Source organism: Carcharhinus amblyrhynchos, chromosome 2 (genome assembly GCF_965287045.1).
Source record: "Carcharhinus amblyrhynchos chromosome 2, sCarAmb.v2.hapA, whole genome shotgun sequence".
Taxonomy (NCBI): domain Eukaryota; kingdom Metazoa; phylum Chordata; class Chondrichthyes; order Carcharhiniformes; family Carcharhinidae; genus Carcharhinus; species Carcharhinus amblyrhynchos.
In genome coordinates this window covers 118,572,545-118,593,888 of record NC_137325.1, presented here as the reverse complement: position 1 = coordinate 118,593,888, position 21,344 = coordinate 118,572,545, and the positions used below count along the sequence as shown (strand labels likewise).

At 43.2% G+C, this 21,344-nt stretch overlaps 1 protein-coding gene across 4 annotated transcripts in view; it reads right to left on the bottom strand.

Moving 5' to 3' along the window:
• jcada (junctional cadherin 5 associated a) overlaps nucleotides 1–21,344 on the bottom strand; it is a 213,971-nt gene that overhangs the window by 44,757 nt on the left and 147,870 nt on the right. Inside the window, exon 1 of one of the 4 annotated variants that reach the window (XM_080211808.1) lies at nucleotides 3,691–3,840. The exons of the other annotated variants lie outside the window; for them this stretch is intronic. Within the exon in view, the coding sequence (XP_080067934.1) occupies nucleotides 3,691–3,704 (14 nt within the window). The 5' untranslated portion in view covers nucleotides 3,705–3,840. Of the gene's footprint in view, nucleotides 1–3,690; nucleotides 3,841–21,344 lie in introns of those variants that run through there. 4 annotated transcript variants of the gene reach the window in all.

The following is a 21,344-nucleotide window of genomic DNA, read 5'->3' as shown; positions in this document are numbered from 1 at the left end:
TGAAAATCAACATGTATCGTTCCAGATGTACAGCTGAGTTTTCACTCCAGTGCATTGAAAATCTGAAGATATGGTTCACGCCATCATTCTGGGAAAGTGAGGTCTGAGCGATCCGGTAAGACCAGATAGATCCGCGAGGCCTGATAGATCCAGCACTCTCTGATAAATCCAGCGAAGCTTCATAGATCTGGTGAGGTCTGATAGATTGGGTGTGGCCTGATAGATCCGACACGGCCTGACAAATCTGGCAAGGCCTGATATATCTGGCAAGCCCAGGTCTGAGCACCACTTTTAAAGGGACCCATGATGAGCTCCTTGAGGGTAGCCAGAATAGAAAAACTGTTGGGGTCTAGTTGGGCTTCATAACATACTTTGTGGTACCTTAACACAGGAAGGACATTCCTGCTCCTTCCAAACCCACACAACACATGAACACTTCTGAATGTATTGCCACCTTTTCTGAACAGCCTCCCTTTTAGGAGCTCAGGTTCTGACTAGACACATAGGAGCTCTGACAAGCCCTAATGCATTGAGGAATACAAGTCTACAATTGATGTGCAAGCCTCATTTGGATATTGAAATAAGGCCGGTGCTTATTTCAAGCAGCTGCCAGGGAACACCTTAAAAACAATAGCTGGGATTGATTTCACAGAAACTTAAACAGCAGTGTCAGATTAAGAATGAGCTTCAACACCAGGAAAACAGATGCAATATTATTGAATTTAAGCCCCGATATTCTAGTGGTTCAGAGTGATAATAGATTTTAAACAAAATGCTTTTTAAAAAATTTTTATTCCAATTCAATCAATTCAAGTACAATTTGGAGTCTCAACAAGTTGAGACATTCCCAATCCAAGCTGACAAGACAGGGCTTTCACCTCCTGTCTTGGATTTGATCTACATGATCCAAGCTGATTGGAGTAATCATAGCTCCTCCTCCAAGGCTCAATCTCATTTGCATCTTAGCCAAAAGGCTGAGATGCCACTTTTAAAACTTGCTTCAAATGAAGCTGAAATGTAACCTAATGACTTCAACCAAGCACAGCATGTCGATACTACACTTGATCTTAGTTTTTGTTTATATCAGGTTCTGTGAACCTCAGTTGAAGGAGGTAGAGCTACGGTGAGCATAGACATGGACCTAACAATTAACATTGTCTTTTTAACTAATGTTGATGAAATGAACTTTGGCATTTTGGCTAAGATCAAGTGTAGTATTGACATGCTGCACTTGGTTGAAGTCATTAGGTTACATTTCAGCTTTGTTTGAAGCAATTTTTTAAAGTGGCATCTTGGCCATTTGGCTGAGATGCAAATAAGGTCAAGCCCTGGAGGAGGAGCTACACCTACTCCAGTCAGCTTGGATCATGTAGATCAAGCCCAAGACAGGAGGTGAGAGCCCTGTGTTGTCAGCTTGGATCGGGAATGTCCCAACTTGTTGGGACTCTGAATTGGGTTTAATTTGACTTGATTGGATTGGAATAAAGTTTAAAAAAAAAATTAGTCTTTTGGCTAAGATCAAGTGTAGAATTTGGAGCTCCCTGTGTCTTTTGGAATCTTGTATAAGAAAGAATTGTATTCTCAGATAACAAAACATTGACCACTGAAGAAGGCAAATGACAACAGTGATGAAGTGGAAGTAGTTGAGAGTTTTAAGTTTCTAGGTGTCCAGATCACCAACAATCTGTCCTGGTCCCTCCACACTGAGACTATAGTTAAGAAATCCCACCAACACCTCTATTTTCTCAGAAGGTTAATGAAATTTGGTATGTCCACTACTACGCTCACCAATTTTTACAGATGCACCATTGAAAGCATCCTTTCCAGTGTATCACAGCTTGGTATGGCTCTTGCTCTGACCATAGAAATCACAGAAAACCTACAGTGCAGAAAGAGGCCATTTGGCCCATCAATTCTGCACCGACCACAATACCACCCATTCCTTACCCTCATATCTCTACATATTTTACCCACTAATCCCTCTAACCTACACATCTCAGGACACTAAGGGGAAATTTTAACATGGCCAATCAACCTAACCTGTACATCTTTGGACTGTGGGAGGAAACCGGAGCACCTGGAGGAAACCCACACAGACATGGGGAGAATGTGCAAACTCCACACACACAGTGACCCAAGCTGGGAATCGAACACAGGCCCCTGGGGCTGTGAAACTGCAGTTCTAACCACTGTGCTACCGTGCTGCCCTAAGATGGCAAGAAACTACAAAGGGTCATAAACAAAGCCCAGTCCATCACTCAAACCAGCCTCCCATCCAATGATTCTGTCCACATTTCCTGCTATCTCAGTAAAGCAGCCAGCATAATCAAGGACCCCATGCAACTCAGACATATACTTTTCCACCTTCTTCTATCAGGAAAAAGATACAAAAGTCTGAGATCACGTACAAATTGGCTCAAGAACAGCTTTGTCCTGCTGCCATCAGACTTTCGATTGGACCTACCTTATATTAAGTTGATCTTTCTCTTCACCTTAGCTATGACTGTAACACTACATTCTGCATCCTCTCCTTTCCTTCTCCCTATGTACTCTATGAACGGTACACTTGCCTGTATAGCGAGCAAGAAACAGTACGTTTCACTGTATGCTAATACATGAGACAATAAAAAAACGTAACAAACCCAAGACAAGTCCGCCAAATTTCTACATTAATCACCCACAACAATGTCCTTACCACCCCCAGCAATAATGCACAACAGGTGTCTAAGGCAATGAAAATGGTGTTTCCTCACACGGATTGCCCTAATAACTCAGAATTAAGTCAGAAAAAGCTCTGGTCGCCAGGGCATTTTTAAAGACTCTCTAAGGCAGATCCCTAAAAAAAACAGAAAGAATAAATACTTTACACTGTAATTTATTCATCACAAATATTTTAATTAAACACAAGAAACGTTGAAAACCATAGATTCCTTGTGGATTTGCAGTGGCAACCTCAGGTCGAGTGCCAGTGTGGGTGGCATGGTGCCCTCACAGTGTCAGGGTTCAATTCCTGGCTTGGGTCACTGTCTGTGTGGCGTTTGTATGTTCTCCCCGTGTCTGCGTGGGTTTCCTCTGGGTGCTCATGTTTCCTCCCACATTCTGAAAGACGTGCTGGTTAGATACATTGACACCAACAGGTGCCGGAGTGTGGTGACTAGGGGAATTTCACAGTAACTTCATTGCAGTGTTAATGTAAGCCGGCTTGTGACACTAATAAATAAACATACTTTACTTCTAGGTTTTTCAGTAGAATGGGAGGGATATTCCCCCTTGTTCGCTGTTAACCCATGCACTTTGTAATGCTTGATACAATCTGGTTTTGTTTTACACCAGGTTGTTCTAAACGATCCTGTTGAGTAATGAATAATTCGTAACTCTGCTGTCTCTTGTCCTTCTCGAAATAAATGTAGCCAGATTTAAAAAAGACAGATGAACGCAATCAACTTTGGCAGCACTGAACATATGCACCGTACTTTACACACTGCACTTCACTTCTCCCTCTCCCCTCTCCCTGCAGCATCAGTGTAGACATCCTCTTACTCTCTCCAACCAGCCTCACTGATTCCACAGCCCCATTCTCTGGGAGTCAAGTATTCCCCCCTCCACCTCCCCTTCTCTCCCTCCCCCACCTCTCCCCCCGCCCCTTTCACAACTCCCCGCAAAATAAAAATCTCCAAAATCACTTCTTACCTCAAGCAAATCATCTGCCTGGACTGCAACTAGAGCAAGACAGGGAGAGAGTCTGGAGAAAAATAAATAAATGGGAAATAAACGTTGCTCTGCCTGCTTCTGTTTGGAAGAGAACTCAACCCTACTAAAACAAACGGCAACAAGTCTGCTCACCACCCCACAAGTCACGCTCTGTGGAGGGAGGGAGCCAGCTCTGCAACTTTGCACCTGGGAAGCTCTCTCTCTCTCTCTCTCTCTCTGTCTCCTCCTTTCCCAGTGATACCTTCTGGGTGGGATTTTATCATTGTGGCCAGACTGCTATGTGCTTAAGCTACGTTATATAACTTTCCACAGAATTTTGGCTCAGAAATCAGACAGACTTTTTTTTAAAACCAAAAGAAAACTTGAAGAGGGAGATTTATTCACAAGTTAAAATTAATGGCTACAATAACAACATTACAATTCCTGTACTTACACATTAAATGACTCCCTGTTTGGCCATGGTTCTTTTTAGACATCATCTAAATGCTTTTTTTTCTCTCTGTCTCTCCCAGTGACTTTTCAGATGCCAAGGTTTTCATAGGCAAGGTTTTCTCTGATCTTAATCCGAGCTTCCCAAATCTCCATGTTCTAACATTACTTTTGAGGAGTTCCCAGGGTCCAAGCAAATGATCCTGTGCACCGCTGAGGAAACCCACTGAGCCACCTAATGCCAGGGTGGTCTGAACACACACACATACACAGCGAAAATTAAACTGGCCCTGCACAACTCAATAATTTAGACGTGGAAGGTAAACAATGTGTGGATAGAACAGTGGCCACTCTTAGAATATAAGAGACTGGTGGAAACCCTTGTAAGAGAAGCTTTACTCCTCAATTGTTGCGATGTGATACATCTCTAGGGGAGGCAATGATTGAGTGATATTATCACTTGATTATTAATCCAGCTAATGTTCTGGGGACTCGGGTTCGAATCCCGTCATGGCAGGTAGTGACATTTGAATTCAGTACAAATCTACTGATGACCATGAAACCATTGTTGCTTGTCAGAAAAACCTATCTGATTCACTAATGTCCTTTAGGGAAGGAAATCTGCTGTCCTTACCTGGTCTGGCTGACATGTGACTCCAGAGCCCCAGCAATGTGGATGACTCTCAACTACCCTCCAAGGGCAACTAGGGATGGGCAATAAATGCTGGCCAGCCAGCAACACCCATGTCCCGCAAATAAATTCAAAAAAGACATCTGTTTCCACATCTAATCAGTAACAGAATACCTAGTCTCAGTATTTGGCAAACAAAGCTTTCTCTTTGAGTATATCCTTCTAGCACAGACATGCAAGAATAGGGGAAGAGGAAGCTGAAATGGTCCTTTCTCCAGGCCATTGGTTAAATTGGTCGCAAAAGGGAAAAGCGAGAAAGAAGGGATTAAAGTGCCTCCTCCACAAATAAAAATCCTGCTTTGCAAACAGGCCCAGAAGATCCTGGAACAAAGCAATCAAATTGTTACTCAACAATTCCTGGGGGTGGTGGAAGAAAAGGGGAAAGATATATTCCAAAAATTATACACTGTAATCTGTCCAATCCAGAAATCCATTGCTGAGAGTTACTTGTCCGGACATTCTCTGAGTCGATCTGAGCAATGCACAGTATCATTGCAGTATGAAGCAGAGATGTCATAGAGTCATAGAATCCTTATAGTGCGAAGGAAGCCATTCAGCTCATCGAGTCTACGTCGACTTTCCAAAAGAGCACCTTACCTGGACCCTATTCCCATAAGCCCATATATTTACCTTGCTGATCCCCCTAACACTAAGGGGCAATTTCACATGGGCAACCCATCTAACCTGCACATCTTTTGACTGTGGGAGGAAATTGGAGCACCCAGAGGAAACCCATGCAGACTCGAAGAGAACGTGCAAACTCCACACCAACTGTCACCCAAAGGTAGAATTGAATCTGGGTCCTTGGCACTGTGAGGCAGCAATGCTAACTACTGTGCTGCCCACGGAAGATACAATATTCCCATGTGCAAAACAACATTTATTACTGCTTTCTAATGTTATGTCAGTGTTTTTTGCTTCAGATAAATATTTATAACTATATGGCATGATTTTTTGTACACCCTAATGGCATGTTTTGCGGCAGCGGAGGTTACCCATCACTGGCTAGCGGTGGGATCTTCTGATCCCATCATTGTCCGCGGGGTTTCCCATTTGTGACGGAGAACCATTTGTAGTACAGAGTATTCCCCTAAGCCTTTCTCCTATGTAATTATTTTACTGGCATCTGTAGAGGGATCTGAGCATGCGTGGCAAGATTTTTCAGTCTGTAAGAGGGTGACCTGTAAGCGAGACCTGTTTTACTAGTGCTCCTGTTTTCTTGTTATTACTGTTCTACTGAGTTGCTGCTATTGGCAAACTTTGTCATTTATTTATTAATAAAGAAGTTCCTTCTCTTACACAAGGCATTCGACTACCTTATTTGTGGTATCAAGTCACCAGAGTGTTCTATGTACTGCCTGCGGCCAATTTGAAAGATCTTGCTGGGTGAAAGGCTGGAAACTTCCAGCAATGGTGTTTTCCGATTCAGACACTTGTGGTTAGGCATTCTAATGCCATTCTATAATGCAGAAACAACTTGGTTTCAAGAATTTACACACACGCAATTTTTGATTTGATTTGATTTATTATTGTCAATGTACAGTATACAGTGAAGAGTATTGTTTCTTGCACGCTATGCAGACAAAACATACTGTTCATAAAGAAGGAAAGGAGAGAGTGCAGAATGTAGTGTTACAGTCATAGCTAGAGTGTAGAGAAAGATCAACTTAATGTGAGAGAGGTCCATTCAAAAATCTGACGGCGAGCAAAGAAACTGTTCTTGAGTTGGTTGGTACGTGACCTCAGATTTTGTATTTTTTCCTGATGGAAGAAGATGGAAGAGAGAACGTTTGGGGTGCGTGGGCTCCTTAATTATGCTGGCTGCTTTACTGAGGCAGCGGGAAGCGTAGACAGAGTCAATGGATGGGAGACTGGTTTGCATGATGGATTGGGCTACATTCACGACCTTTTGTAGTTCCTTGCGGTCTTGGGCAGAGCAGTTGCACCTTCTGCTGCTATCAGCTAGCTTTCGGGCCCATTCCCCCTACTGGCGGATTTCAAGGTTTGCCTGATTTTTTTGATTGTCAGGTAAAATTTTGTTTTTAAGTTGCCCAAAAAAAAGTCACAAATTTCTCCCATTTTCTCGCTCATTTGGCACTTTGAATTTCTTTGGTAAGATCACCCCTTCTGTCTGAGGGTCACTTCTTTCTACAGCTGCTTGACTGGAGATGTTGGCCTTTTCCTCCTGTCGGTGGAGAACACCTTAGTCCAGCCCCACAACCCTCCAGATAACAGTGAAAAACCTTGTTTCGGAGTGGTGGGTGAGTGGGGGGAAGCAGCTTTTCCAGGTCTCCGTTCCATTCCTGTCATTGCTGCAGCCTCTAAATCCATGTGCTGGTGAGCCATTGTAACCCAGACCATAGATCCTTTCTTTAAAAACCCTCCCTTTGATGGATCTAGCACATTATCCTGTCCATTCTCCCTGATAGGACATGGCTGAGTTAAAGAACCATGGCATAACTGGCTGTAGAGTCTGACAGGTTCTCCATTTGACCAGAGGCTATCAGTTTAAAATTCTGCCCAATACTTAATACTTCATAAGAATATAAGAACCAGAAGCAGGAGTAGGCCTTTTGGCCCTTCGAGCTGTTCCACCCTTCAATAAGATCATGGCTGATCTTTTCATGGACTCAACTCCACTTACGCACCATAACTCTTACTTCCTTTACTGTTCAAAAATCTACCTATCTTTGCCTTAAAAACATTCAATGAGGTAGCCTCAACTGCTTCACTGGGCAGGGATTTCCACAGGTCCACAACCTTTTTGGTGAAGAACTTCCTCCTCAACTCATTCCTAAATCTGTTCACCCTTATTTTGAGGCTATGCCTCCTAGTTCTAGTTTCACCTGCCAATGGAAACAATCTCCTGTCTTATCCTTTGCTTCTATCTTATCTATTCCCTTAATAATTTTATACGTTTCTATAAGATCCCCCCTCATTTTTCTAAATTCCAAAGAGTATAATCCCAGTCTACACAGTCCCTCCTCATAAGCCAACACTCTCAAATCCAGAATCAACCCAGTGAATCTCTTCTGTACCCCCTCCAGTGTCAGTATATCCTTTCTCAAGTAAGGAGACCAGTACATTATGTGTAGCTGGTTTGGTCTACTGGTATTTTTCCTACTGAGTATTATCATAGCTCATATTTCTGCTTGGTAACTGTAACATGATTCATGGGAGTGAACTACATATCATAGACAAATCTGAGTCTCTTTCTAGTTCTGTTGGCCTAGATATATTGGTGTACAAATATCTAAGGCTGTTGATGGATGCCAGTGACCCAGATAGATAGTTTGGTAAATGTGAAGAGGAATAGGTCACTCAACCCCTTGGGAAATTAGATCCTGGAAGATCTGAATCTATACTATATTTGTTGGTTTTGCTTCCATTTCACATAATACTTAATCTTGAAATTTTGAATTGATGTGGTCTCAGTTTCTGACAGTGAGTTTGCCAGTCCAAAACTGTGTGAACGGGTGGGGTGGCAGACTATGGAACCTGAGGTCCTCTCACAGGTCCAAAAGACGTGCTGGTTAGATGCTTTGGCCGTGCTAAATTCTCCCTCAGTGTACCCAAACAAGTGCTGGAGTGTGGTGGCTAGGAGATTTTCACAGTAACTTAATTGCAGTGTTGATGTAAGCCTACTTGTGACATTAATAAATAAATAAACTTTAGCTTTGTCATCCACAAACTTGCAAATACTACATCTGGTCTCCACATCCAAATCTTTTTTTTATTCATTCCTGGGACATGGGAGTCGCTGGCTGACCAGCATTTATTGCCCATCGCTAGTTGCCTGAGGGCAGTTGAGAGTCAACCACATTGCTGTAACTCTGTAGGCCAGAGCCAGGTAAGGATGGCAGGTTCCCTTCCCTAAAGGGCATTAATGAACCAGGTGGATTTTTCCGACAATCGATAATGGTTTCATGGACATCAGTAGATTCTGAATTCCAGCTATTTTTTATTGAATTCAAATTCCCCCAGCTGCCGTGGTGGGATTTGAACTTGGGTCCCCAGCACCGGCTGAGTGCCTGTTACATTAGTTGAGTTTCTGGATTAATAGTCTAGTGATAATATCACTGGGCCATCACCTCCCCTGATATCATTGATATGTAACAGCTGGGGTCCAGGTACTGATCCTTGCAGTATCCTTGCAGTGACCACAGCCTGCCAAAGCTAAAGTTCAAAGTTTATTTAGTTACTAGTATCACAAGTATGCTTACATTAATACTGCAATGAAGTTACTGTGAAAATCCCCTTGTCGCCTCACTCTGGCGCTTGTTTGGGTACACTGAGAGAGGATTCAGCATGCATTTGCCCATTTATTCCTACTATGTTTCCTGCTTGTTAAACAATCAAAGAACAAAGAATAAAGAACAAAGAAAATTACAGACAGGAACAGACCCTTCTGCCCTCCAAGCCTGCACTGACCATGCTGCCTGACTGAATTAAAACCCCCTACCCTTCCGGGGACCATATCCCTCTACTCCCACCCTATTCATGTATTTGTCAAGACGCCCCTTAAAAGTCACTACCATATCCACTTCCACTGCCTCCCCCATCAATGAGTTCCAGGCACCCAATACTTTCTGTGTACAAAATCTGCCTCGTGCATCTCCTTTAACCTTGCCCCTCGCACCTTAAACCTATGTCCCCTAGTAATTGACTCTTCCACCCTGGGAAAAAGCTTCTGACTCTCCACTTTGTCCATGCCCCTCATAATCTTGTAGAATTCTATCAGGTCTCCCCTCAACCTCTGTCGTTCCAGTGAGAACAAACCAAGTTTCTCCAACCTCTCCTCATAGCTAATATTCTCCATACCAGGCAACATTCTGGTAAATCTTTTCTGTACCCTCTCCAAGGCCTCCACATCCTTCTGGTAGTGTGGCGACCAGAATTGAACACTATATTCCAAGTGTGGCCTAACTAAGATTCTATAAACGTCAACATGACTTGCCAATTTTTAAACTCAGTGCCCTGGCCGATGAAGGCAAGCATGCTGTATGCCTTCTTGTTTACCTTCTCCACCTGCATTGCCACTTTCAGTGATCTGTGTACCTGTACACCCAGATCCCTTTGTCTAAGGGTCTTAAGGGTTCTGTCATTTACTGTATATTTCCAACCTATATGAGACCTTCCAAAATGCATCACCTCACATTTGTCCGGATTAAACTCCATGTATTTATGTCATTATATTACCTTCATTTATGTCATTCATTTATGTCAGTATCTTACCCTCTATCCCATGTGCTTTAATTTTGCGATCCAATCTCCTGTGGGGGATTCTGAAAATCCAAGTATACTATGGCCATTTACTCCCCTTTGTCAGTTGTAAGAAGTCTCACAACATCAGGTTAAACTCCAGGTTTATTTGGTAGCACGAGCTTTTGGAGCACTGTCCTTCATCAGGTGAGTGGAGAGTTGGGTTCACAAACAGGGCATATATCGACAGAGACTCAACTGCAAGATAATGGTTGGAATGCAAGTCTTAACAGGTAATCAAGTCTTTACAGATGCAGACAATGTGAGTGGAGAGAGGGTTAAGCACAGGATAAAGAGATGTGAATTGTCTGAAGCCAGGACAATTAGTAAGGTTTTGCAAGCCCAGTCGAGTCGAGGGTAGCGACCTTCCGGAGGAGTTCAATTCCACTCTTTCCCCTTCAGTTGTTGCACTGCGGATCTCTTTGTTGGCTGTTCTTGTTCATTGGCTGCCTCATTGTGATCGCTGTTGGTCTCTTGGGGTTTGTGGAAGAACTCCCGCAGCCTCATTCACCTGATGAATTCCCCTGAGTCCACTGCGAGACTGATGGGGTCCATTTTGGTAGTGGGGCAGAAATTGAGCCCTCGGTTGAGAACTTCAATTTTATCTAGTTGAAGGGTGTAGTCCAAAAGTTGACAATGGACAATGCAGTGGTACTGTTTCCTACTGTGGTACTGGGGGAGGCTGGGTTGCTGTCAAGTTTCTTGATGCCAAGTTTCTCAAGTTTCCTGTTCTTGGTGTGCATGTCGATGGTGTAGTTCCGTTGTCCCATCTGCTTGACAGTGTTACGCAGCTGGTCTGCGTCCTGAGCGCAAGTTGAGAATATGGATTCTGTCTTGGTTTCCAGGATGCGGTGTTTGCTGGAGAGCTGGTGTATGAGGTGGCTGAGGAGTGTGAGAGAGATGCGACGGCAAAGTCCCTCAGCGTAGTCTGTGTTATAGGTTGACGTGAGTGGGTTCGTGATCTGTAGACCTTTCGGGATCCTGTCTGCTTTCTTGCAACTTTGTAGAAACTTGATGTCAATGTCGATGTGCGTGATCTTCTTGGAGATCCTCTCCACTTTGAGCCGGAAGTTTGCGGTGTTGATGGTATCTGTACATCACGACTTTGTCAATTGTATGAGTAACATCTTCGAAACTCTCTCAAAAATGATTTCCCATTCATAAATCCACGTTGACTATGCCCAATCATATCATTATTATCAAACTGCCCATTTTTTTTAGAATAGATTCCAGCATTTCCCACCCTGCTGATGAGAGGCTAACAGGTCTGTAATTCCCAGTTTTTTCTCTCCCTCCCTTCATAAAATTGTGGGGTAACACTTGCTACCTTGCAATTAGCAGGAACTGTTCCAAAATCTATAGACCTTTGGAAGATGACTGTAATTCATCCATTATCTCCATAGCTACCCCTTCCATCAGTCTGGGACATGGAATATCAGGACTTAACCTTCAGACCCATTCATTTCTCTCCCTCCAGGCAAAATGTCTGGAGGTGTCAATCCCCCCACTGGCAATTTGCCCTGTGTGGATTTAACCCTCCCAAAGGGCATTAGTTGGATTTGGGTGTAATTTCCAGCTGCACCTGGACAGGAAATCCTGTCTCAGGGAGCTATCAGCCAATCAAATGTCTGGCAGCTCTGTGGCCCCAGTAGCGCCCCACTGAGAGCAGTGGCCACTGTTGGGATTGCAACAGTCCTCAATGCCCCACAGTGGGAACTGGAGTAAGTAGTGGCGGGTTTCTTCCAGCAATAGGGGAAGAGATGGGGTAAGCAGACTGCAGAGAGGTGAACAGGATGGTGGGGGGGCATGGTGAGCGGAGGATGCAGTGCATGAGGATCTCGGGGGAATGCTCTGATGGGCTCAAGGATTTAGTGAGATAATAACATAGCCACCGCCCACAATCACGCCCCCCCCCTTACTCCTGCCCTTGCTCAGCACCAACCGATGTAGTGAAAGCTAACAGCCTAGACAGTGGGCGTGGGGCCTGCCCTGGGCTGCTTAACTCCCAGTGGCGGTGAGGTGAGGCCCTTAAGTTGGCAATAACAGGCCACTTAAGGGTCTCCATTGGCCCATGGACAGGTGAGCCTCCCAGGTTAAATTGCAGTGGGGTGGGGACAGGTGGAGGACATGGCATCTATAGCAAACCTGTTGCCAGGGCTCTGTAAAATCCAGCCCACTGAGTGTTTGGAGCATTTTCTGTTTTGGATAAGCTGGAAACAGAGAAAGCTGAAGGGGGGAGATAATTGAGCTATAGGAAATGTTGAGGGGCTCGGACAGGGTAGATAGGAAGGTCCTATTTCCATGATTGACAACCAAGCAGCAAAGAGTTAAAGTAATTGGTCAAAGAATTAAAAGAGAGGGTTTTGAAATTGTTTCACCCAGGGTGTGGTGGAGTCTGGAACTCACTGTCTGAAGGGGCAACAGAGACAGAAACCCTCATTACATTTAAAAACGTACTCGGAAATGGGCTTGTAATCCTTTAACTTATAAAGCCAGCTAAGTGGCATTAAACCGGGTAGCTTTTTGTCAACCGCACAGACACAATGGGCTGATTAGCGTCCTTTGTGTTTCAATATTCCAATATTTTCTGCACTTCCAACATCAAGCCTGAATGGCCTAACTGTAATATTAAAGCTTTGCTCCATTTCTCTGGACTCCATCACTCAGCAGAAATAGTTTCTCTCTTCCCTGTCAAATATTCCTATTTGCAGAGGAAACTGAGGAACCCATGTTTCTGCCAATAGAATCGCAGAGCTGGTATGGTGCAGGAGGAGGCCATTTGACCCACTGTGTCTGCACCAACTCTCCAAATGAGCAACATGCCTCCCTTTTCCCTGTGTCCCTGAATATTGTTTCTATTCAAGTGATCATCTAAAACCCTCTTCAGTGCCTCAATTGAATCTGTCTCCACCACAGTTCCAGGCAATGCACTCTACACCCAAATCACTCGTTTTGTTAAAAAGCTTTTCTCACATCACATTTGCTTCTTTTGCAAATCACTTTAAATCTGTGCCTTTTCATTCTTGATCCTTTTACAAGCAGGAACAATTTCTCCCTATTTACTCTCTCCAGCCCCCTTATGATTTTGAATATCTTTATCAATCTCCTCTGAGCCTTCCTCTCTCCAAGGAAAACACAGAAACTGGAAGTAGGAGTATGCTACTCAGCCCTTTGAGCCTGCTCCGCCATTCATTATGATCATGGCTGATCATCAAATTAAATATCCTGAACTCCCCTTTTCCTCATATCTTTTCATCCCTTAACCCCTAGAGCTATATCTAATTTCTTCTTGAAATCACACGTTTTGACCTCAACTACTTTCTGTGGTAGTGAATTCCATACATTCACCACCCTCTTGGTGAAGAAATGTCTCCTCACCACAGTTCTGAAAGGTTTACCCATCTTGTCCTCAAACTATGACCTCTAGTTCTGGACTTGCCCAACATTGGGAACATTTTTTCTGAATCTACCCTGTCTAACCCTACTAGAATTTTATAAGTTTCTATGAGATCCCCTCTCACTCTTCTAAACTCCAGTGAATATAATTTTAACTGACTTAGTCTCTCCGCGTATGACAGACAAGCCATCCCAGGAATCAGCCTGGTAAACTTCGATGCACTCCCTCTATAGCAAGGATATCCTTCCTCAGATAAGGACACCAAAACTGTACACAATACTCTAGGTGTGGATTCACCAACACCCTATATAATTTCAGTCAAGCATCTTTATTCCTGTCCTCAGGTTCTCTTGCTCGGAAGGCCAACATACTATTTGCCTTCTTTACTGCCTGCTATACCTGCTTACTTTCAGCGACTGATGCATGAGGACTCCAAGGTCTCGTTGAATATTCTCCTCTCTCAATTTGCACCCATTCAAGTAACAATCTGTCTTCCTACTATTGCTACCAAAGTGGATAACCTCACTAATGTGGATGGCCACACTATACTGCATCTGCATTGCATATGCCCACATACTCAACTTGTCCAAGTCACACTGAAGCATCTCTGCATTCTCCTCACAGCTCACCCTCCCACCAAATGTGGTATCTTCTGAAAATTTAGAGGTAATACATTTAGCCCCCTCCTCCAAATCATTAATATATAATGTGAACAGTTTAGGTTCTAGCACAGATCACGACAGTACTTCGCTAGTCACTGCCTGCCAATCAGAAAAAGACCCCTTATGCCAACTCTTTGCTTCCTATCTGCTAGCTAGCTTTCTATCCATCTCAAGACATTACCTGCAACCTCATGTGCTTTAACTTTTCACAGTAGTCTGCTATATGAGATCTTGTTGAAAGCCTTCAGAAAGTCAAAATAGACCACATCCACTGGTTCGCCTTGGTCAACACTGCTGGTTACATCCTCAGAAAATTCCAAAATATTTGTCAAGCATGATTTCCCCCTTTGTAAATCCATGCTGACTCTGTCTGATTATACCATTGTCTTCCAAATGCTAAGCTATGAAATCCTTGATAACAGCAACTTCCCCAGTACCGACGTTAGGCTCACTGGTCTATGATTCCCTGTTTTCTCTCTATCTCCCTTTTTGAGTAGTGGGCTTCCATTACCTACCCTCCAATCTGTACGAACCAGTTCAGAGGCCAAAGAATTTTGGAAAATGATCACCAATGGATCTGCTGTTTCCAGGGCCACTTCCTTAAATCCTCCGGGATGTAGATTATCAGGGCCTGGAGGTTTATCCACCATCAATCCAATCAATTTCCCCAAATCATTTCTCTCCTAATGCTGATTTTTCTTCAGCTCCTCACTAAAACTTGCTTCTCTCAGAGCTTCTAGTACATTATTCATGTCTTCCTTTGTGAAGACAGAAGCAATGTTTCGATTTAGTTCCTCAACTATTTCTTTATTGCCTGTTATGAATTCTCCTGTTTCTGACTTTAAGGGGTTGACATTAGTTTTGGTCAGTCTTTTTCTCTTTACATACTTCTAGAAACTTTTACAGCAAGTTCTCCACTAGCTTACTTTCATACTCTATTTTCCCTTTCTTACTCAGTCAGTCCCAACCTCTCCCATCTATCTTCATAAGTGAAGATTTTCATCCCTGGAGTCATTCTTGTAAACCTTTTCTGCACTCTCTTCGATGTCTTCCTATAATGGCACCCAGAATTGAACGTAATATTCTAGCTAAGTTCTAGCTAGTGATTGTATAATTTCACCATAACCTCCTTGCACTTGTATTCTATGCTCCTATTAATTAAGCCCAGAATATTATATGCTTTATTAGCTGCTCTCTACCTATCCTGCCACCTTCAGTGATCTATGCCCGTATGCAACCAGTCCCTCTGCTCCTGAACCCCTTTAAGAATTTAACCCCTTATTTTGTGTTGTCTCTTCATGCACTTCCTACCAAAATACATCACCTCACACTCCTGTACATTGAATTTCATCTGCCACCAACCTATGTCCATTCAAAGTTCTGAATTGTTCTCACAGTTTACACACTTCCAAGTTTTGAATCATCCACAAAGTTTGAAATTGTCCGCTGCACACCAAGGTCGAGATCATTAATATATTTTAAGAAAAGCAAGGGTCCCACTACTGACATTAAACTGACCAGCAGGACACGACTGAGAAATGTACAGCTCATTCCCTACGCTGAAATGAGGATGATCCCTCTTGCCACTGGAATAACAGGGATTAAACACAAAGCAAACATCAATATAACCAGAAGATATTTTCCATTAATATGATACTTTGTCTCCATTGTGTAGATGTCAGATTCTGGTGCATAGAATTATAGCAGCTTCAGCACACTACTTGGCAATACAGCCCCGTGCATCAGTGTCAGTGCTCTGTTCAACCAGACGCTCTTCTTCAATTAATTTTCTTTCCTCTATTTCTTGCATGACTTTATCATTTTCATTTTCAAAATACTTACCCAAATTCTGTTGAAGTTGTATTCTAGTCTCTGCCTCAACAGCCACTTTAAATAAAACATTCCTTTTGTGGAAAAATATCCTTCCAGATTTCCCCTTCCTTCTTTTATGATCTTCAATTCATGCCCCTTGTTACTAATTCATCAATAATTAATTACCTTCCTGGAATCTTCCATAATTTTAAGCTGCTCTCCTTTGTTCCGGTGGAATTAACCGTAATAGCTCAGGCCTATCTTTGTAACAGAACTTTATTGTTCCTGGAATCACCTCCCTACATTTTCCATGTCTCAAAAATGTTCTTTTTTATCACTGGATGCCTAGAAGTGGATACGATAAAACTATCGAGATTACCGGCACAGAACAAGGTCATTCAGCCCATTGTGTCTGTTCTAGCTCTTTGTTAGAGTAATTGAAAATTATTCCCAGCTTTACTTCCTGCACAGTGTCACAGTGGTCAGCACTGCTGCTCCACAGAGCCAGGGACCCGGGTTCGATTCCCGGTTTGGGTCACTGTCTGTGCAGAGTCTGCACGTTCTCCCATGTGTCAATGTGGGTTTCCTCCAGGTGCTCCAGTTTCCTCCCACAGTCTGAAAGACGTGCTGGTTATGTGCATTGACCATGCTAAATTCTCCCTTAGTGTACCCAAACAGGCGCTGGAGTGTGGCGACTGGGGCATTTTCACAGTAACTACTCGTGTCACTAATAAATAAACTTTAAATGTTAAACTTCTAAAATTCAAACCATATTCTTGATTGGGTGGATTCTCAGAGGCTTTTTCCCAGGGCTGAAATGGTCGCTACGAGAGGACACAGGTTTAAGGTGCTGGGAAGCAAGTACAGAGGAGATGTCAGGGGTAAGTTTTTCACTCAGAGGGTGGTGGGTGAGTGGAATCAGCTGCCGTCGGTGGTGGTGGAGGCAAATTCAACAGGGTTTTTTAAGGGGGTTCTGGATGAGTACATGGGACTTAATAGGATTGAGGGTTATAGGTAAGCGATATGATTGTGGGCCGGAGGGCCTGTTTGTGCTGTAGTTTTTCTATGTTCTATGTTCTATCTGCTTCTGTTTCAAGTATTTATTTTTCCTTGAAAGAAACAATGGTCTCTATCACAGTGATTCTCTGTGGCCAAGTGTTTTGTCTTCTACCAACCATCTGCATAAAGAAATCTCTCCAAACCTCTCTCATGACTTTCTTCATTATAAAGTTATCACCACCTTCATTACAAATCAGGGGAATCAGGGGAAATCCCCAATCAGGGGAAATAATCTTCCACTATTTACACCATCAAAAGCACCATCTCTTAGTGCCCTCTCCGCCAGTGTCTCAGTCTCTCAAGTCTTTCCTCATGACTATAGTTTCCCATCTCTGGCATAATTCTGGTAAATCTGTATTGGATCCTCTATAACGTGCATGTGGTGCTATGACCAGTGATCTAACCAGTCTGAATATTACTGTGGTATTATTGATGAACAGGGTGATTGCACAGCCTGCATTGCGTTGGATTCTTTAATCGATAGCTGCAGCAAAAAGCAAGATGGTTTTAAGTCAAATTTAGTAAGTATTTTTCCTGTGGAGCCAGGTGGAGCAAGAGGACTGTCCATACAGGCCTCAGGCCTCCCTACTGGGGCATGCGCTACCTGTGAGCCAGCAAATGTGTTTTTTCTAAGCTCTTTAGGATCATGTTACTTGCATGATATCTACAGAAATGAGTAACACTCTTATATATGAATGGAGTACAGATGTTAGTACTAAACATGCACCATCACATTACAGATGAGTGTCAGACTATCAATGGGTTATGTGATGGAGTAACATTGTCCTCTCACCTCTTTGCCAGCTCTCAAAATGAAATGCATCCAGGCAATGTTAATACTGTTACTATTGGAGATCGGCCTAAAACATGATAAGTCAGTGCAAATTAGTGCTAGAATGATACCCCTGCTCAGAGAGATCTGAGAGATTGAAGGTGATAATTGGCTACGTTTGCCTGTTCTGGACAATATTACAAACTCCACATTTAAATTTCAGTTCATCAATATTCACACTTTCTGGCTTTTCTCTTGTTAGATTGACAACGTTGGAGTCAAGGCAGTCAAACAAAGTTTAAAGTTTATTTATTAGTCATAAGTAAGGCTTACTGCAATGAAGTTACTGTGAAATTCCCCTAGTTGCAACAATGCACACCTGTTCAAATCCATGCACCTAACCAGCTCGTTTTTCAGAATGTGGGAGGAAACTGGAGCACCCGGAGGAAACCCACGCAGACATGGGGAGAATGTGCAAGCTCCACACAGTAAGAAGTCTCACAACGCCAGGTTAGAGTCCAACCAGTTTATTTGATAGTAATCTCACAAGCTTTCGGAAACGGTGTTCCTTCGTCAGGTGTGTGGAAGGTTCTCATCAGAGAAGGGCATATAAAGTCACACATGGTTTACAGAATACTGATTAGAATGCAAGTCTTTACAGTTAACCTGCTATTCAACTCTTAAAGATGCAGACAATGTGAGTGGAGATAGCAGTAGCATAGGTTAAAGAGATGTGTATTGTCTCCAGACAGGACAGTTAGTGAGATTTTACAAACCCAGGCAAGTCATGGGCGTTACAGATAGTGCGACATGAACCCAAGATCCGGGTTGAGACTGTCCTCATATGTGCAGAGCTTGACTATCAGTCTCTGCTCAGCGACTCTGCGCTGCTGTGTGTCATGAAGGCCACCTTGGAGAACGCTTATCTTAAAGTGAGGCAGGGCATGTTTTAACCGGAAGTAGATGAGACACACATGGAGGTGCAGTCAGTGTAGCCAAAAAGAGCCTGACTACCGTCTATCTGGAGTTTTGGATCACGGCTCAGGTCACTGTCTGTAGAGTCTGCATGTTCTCCCCGTGTCTGCATGGGTTTCCTCTGGGTGCTCCAGTTTCCTCCCACAGTCCAAAGATGTGCAGGTTAGGTTGGTTGGCCATGCTAAATTGTCCTTTAACATCAGGGGATTTAGCAGGTAAGTGTGCGGGGTTAGGGCCTGGGTGGGATTGTGGTTGGTGCAGAGTTGATGGGCTGAATGGCCTCCTTCTGCACTGTAGGGATTCTATGACTCACATGAGAGGAGTTTCAACACACTCAGAAGAAGTAACATGGAGACCATATTACCACTGAAAGAGACCAATCATTCTGCAAATAGATGTTTCAGGAGCATCTCTGGTACAAGAGAGAAAATTGATAGTATTCACAGCCAAAGTTATAGCATCAGCTGAGACCAGATATGTTAATATAGAAAAAGATTGTTGTAAGAATGTACATCCAGAATATTGCATTCACTGCTAGACTGCAGGCAGTGCTGAGTAACACTGGCAGCCACATGGAGCACACTAAGAAAGACAAACGATTAAGTTCCAACACTTTGGAGGGGATCTCCCAACCCTGCGGGCTGGGAGAATTGCATGTTGGCCGATTTGCAGGATTTGTGCTTGCGTACCCGATGCGTGTGCATCTCCCAGCGCTGGATGTCCAGCGCAATCGGGACCATGCTGGAAATGGTGAGAGCAGCAGATAAGTCATTTTAATTTATTTTTAATCTTATTTAAATGTTATTAGTAAGCCCAGGACTGAATTCTACAGGTCTGCTAGCATCTCCCACCCCGCCAATATAGTTTCACTCTGGAGACTAAATCCCGGCTTTCAGGAAACTAGTGGCCCTACTCTACAATACGAGGAATACGTCAGCCATAGTAATTGAATGTGGTGTATTGCACTGGAATGTACAGACATCAAGTCTTTTTAAGAACTGTTATTACCAAATCAGAGCAGTGATTGGAAGAATATAATGAAAAGCTGCAAGAGATGCCTCTCTTGCAGAAATATTGTGCATGGATACTGCAAAGTAATCATCCTGAGAGGAGAAATCTATTGCAAACCAAGATCCTTTGGGGATAAAATGTGGAAACGTGCTCTGTAAATCTACACCCAGGAGGACAACTAAACAAAATGGCCACAATGTGGAATGACTGCATAGAGACCAGCCAAAGGACAGTTAACCACACATTCCTTTGATTGTTTATCTTCTTCACAAGCTGTAAAATATCTAAACTGTAAAATCTATCATTTTATTCTACTATGTGTACTAGTGTATGTGGAGCCCAGGGAATATATACGATGTATGAATGTTGGCTGCAATTTACCGATTTTATTAAATCTGAAAGCATACGTTGGGGGAGTCCTGCAGTATTGGCACAACACAAACCCACTAAATTCACAACAAAACCCTGTTACAGACAGGTCTGGATGGTAAATCAGGGATGTCAATTTTTACTCCTCTTCATATGATCAGAACTCCAAATCCCACAATGTGATACTCATTATCTGAGACTACATGAAAGCAATAACGTAGATCATGGCTATTGGTTACAATCCGCTGACTATGCTATTAAAGCAAGTTTTAACAGTATCATTTGCCTAGGACCAAGGGAATCCCCAATTTCTGATGCTACAGAAAGGGAGGCTACATTTTATGCAATTGATGCTCGGCATAGTGAGTTACAAAGAACAAGAGCAAAGAACAGTGCCTCAGGGGAAGAGGCCCTTCAGCCCACCAAGCCTGTGCCGATCACATTTACCTATCTAGGCCAACCACTTATATCCCTCTATTCCCCGGTTGTTCATATATCTACGAAGAAACGTCTTAAATGTGGCTAATGTAACTGCCTCATCCACCTCACTTGGCTATGCATTCCAGGCCCCCACCAACCTCTGTAAAAAACATCTCCCGCACAACTCTAGTGAACCTTTCCCCCCTTATCTTGAACTTATGCCCCCATGTAATTGTCATTTCTGCCCTGGGAAAAAGCTTCTAACTCTTCACCCTCTCATAATTTTATAAACTTCTATCAGGTCGCTCCTCAGCTTCCGTCTTTCCAGGGAGAACAATCCCAGTTTATTTAACCTCTCCTCATAGCTACTACCTTCCATACCAGGCAACATCCTGGTAAATCTTTTCTCTACTCCCTCCAAAGCCTCCAGGTCGTTCTGTTGTGTGATGACCAGAATTGGACACAGTGTTCCAAATGTGGTCAAACCAACATTTTATACAACAGTAACATAATTTGCCAACTTTTATATTCAATGCCCTGTCTGATGAAGGCAAACATGCCATATGCTTTCTTCACCACCTTTTCCATCTGTGCTGCCACTTTTAAGGATCTGTGGACCTCTCTGATCTCTCTGTGTGTCTATGCTCCTGATGGCTCTACCACTTATTTTATAGCTTTCACTTGAATTGGATCTACCAAAATGCATCACCTCACATTTGACTGGATTAAATTCCATTTGCCGTTTGTCTGCCCAATTTTCCAACTTATCTATAG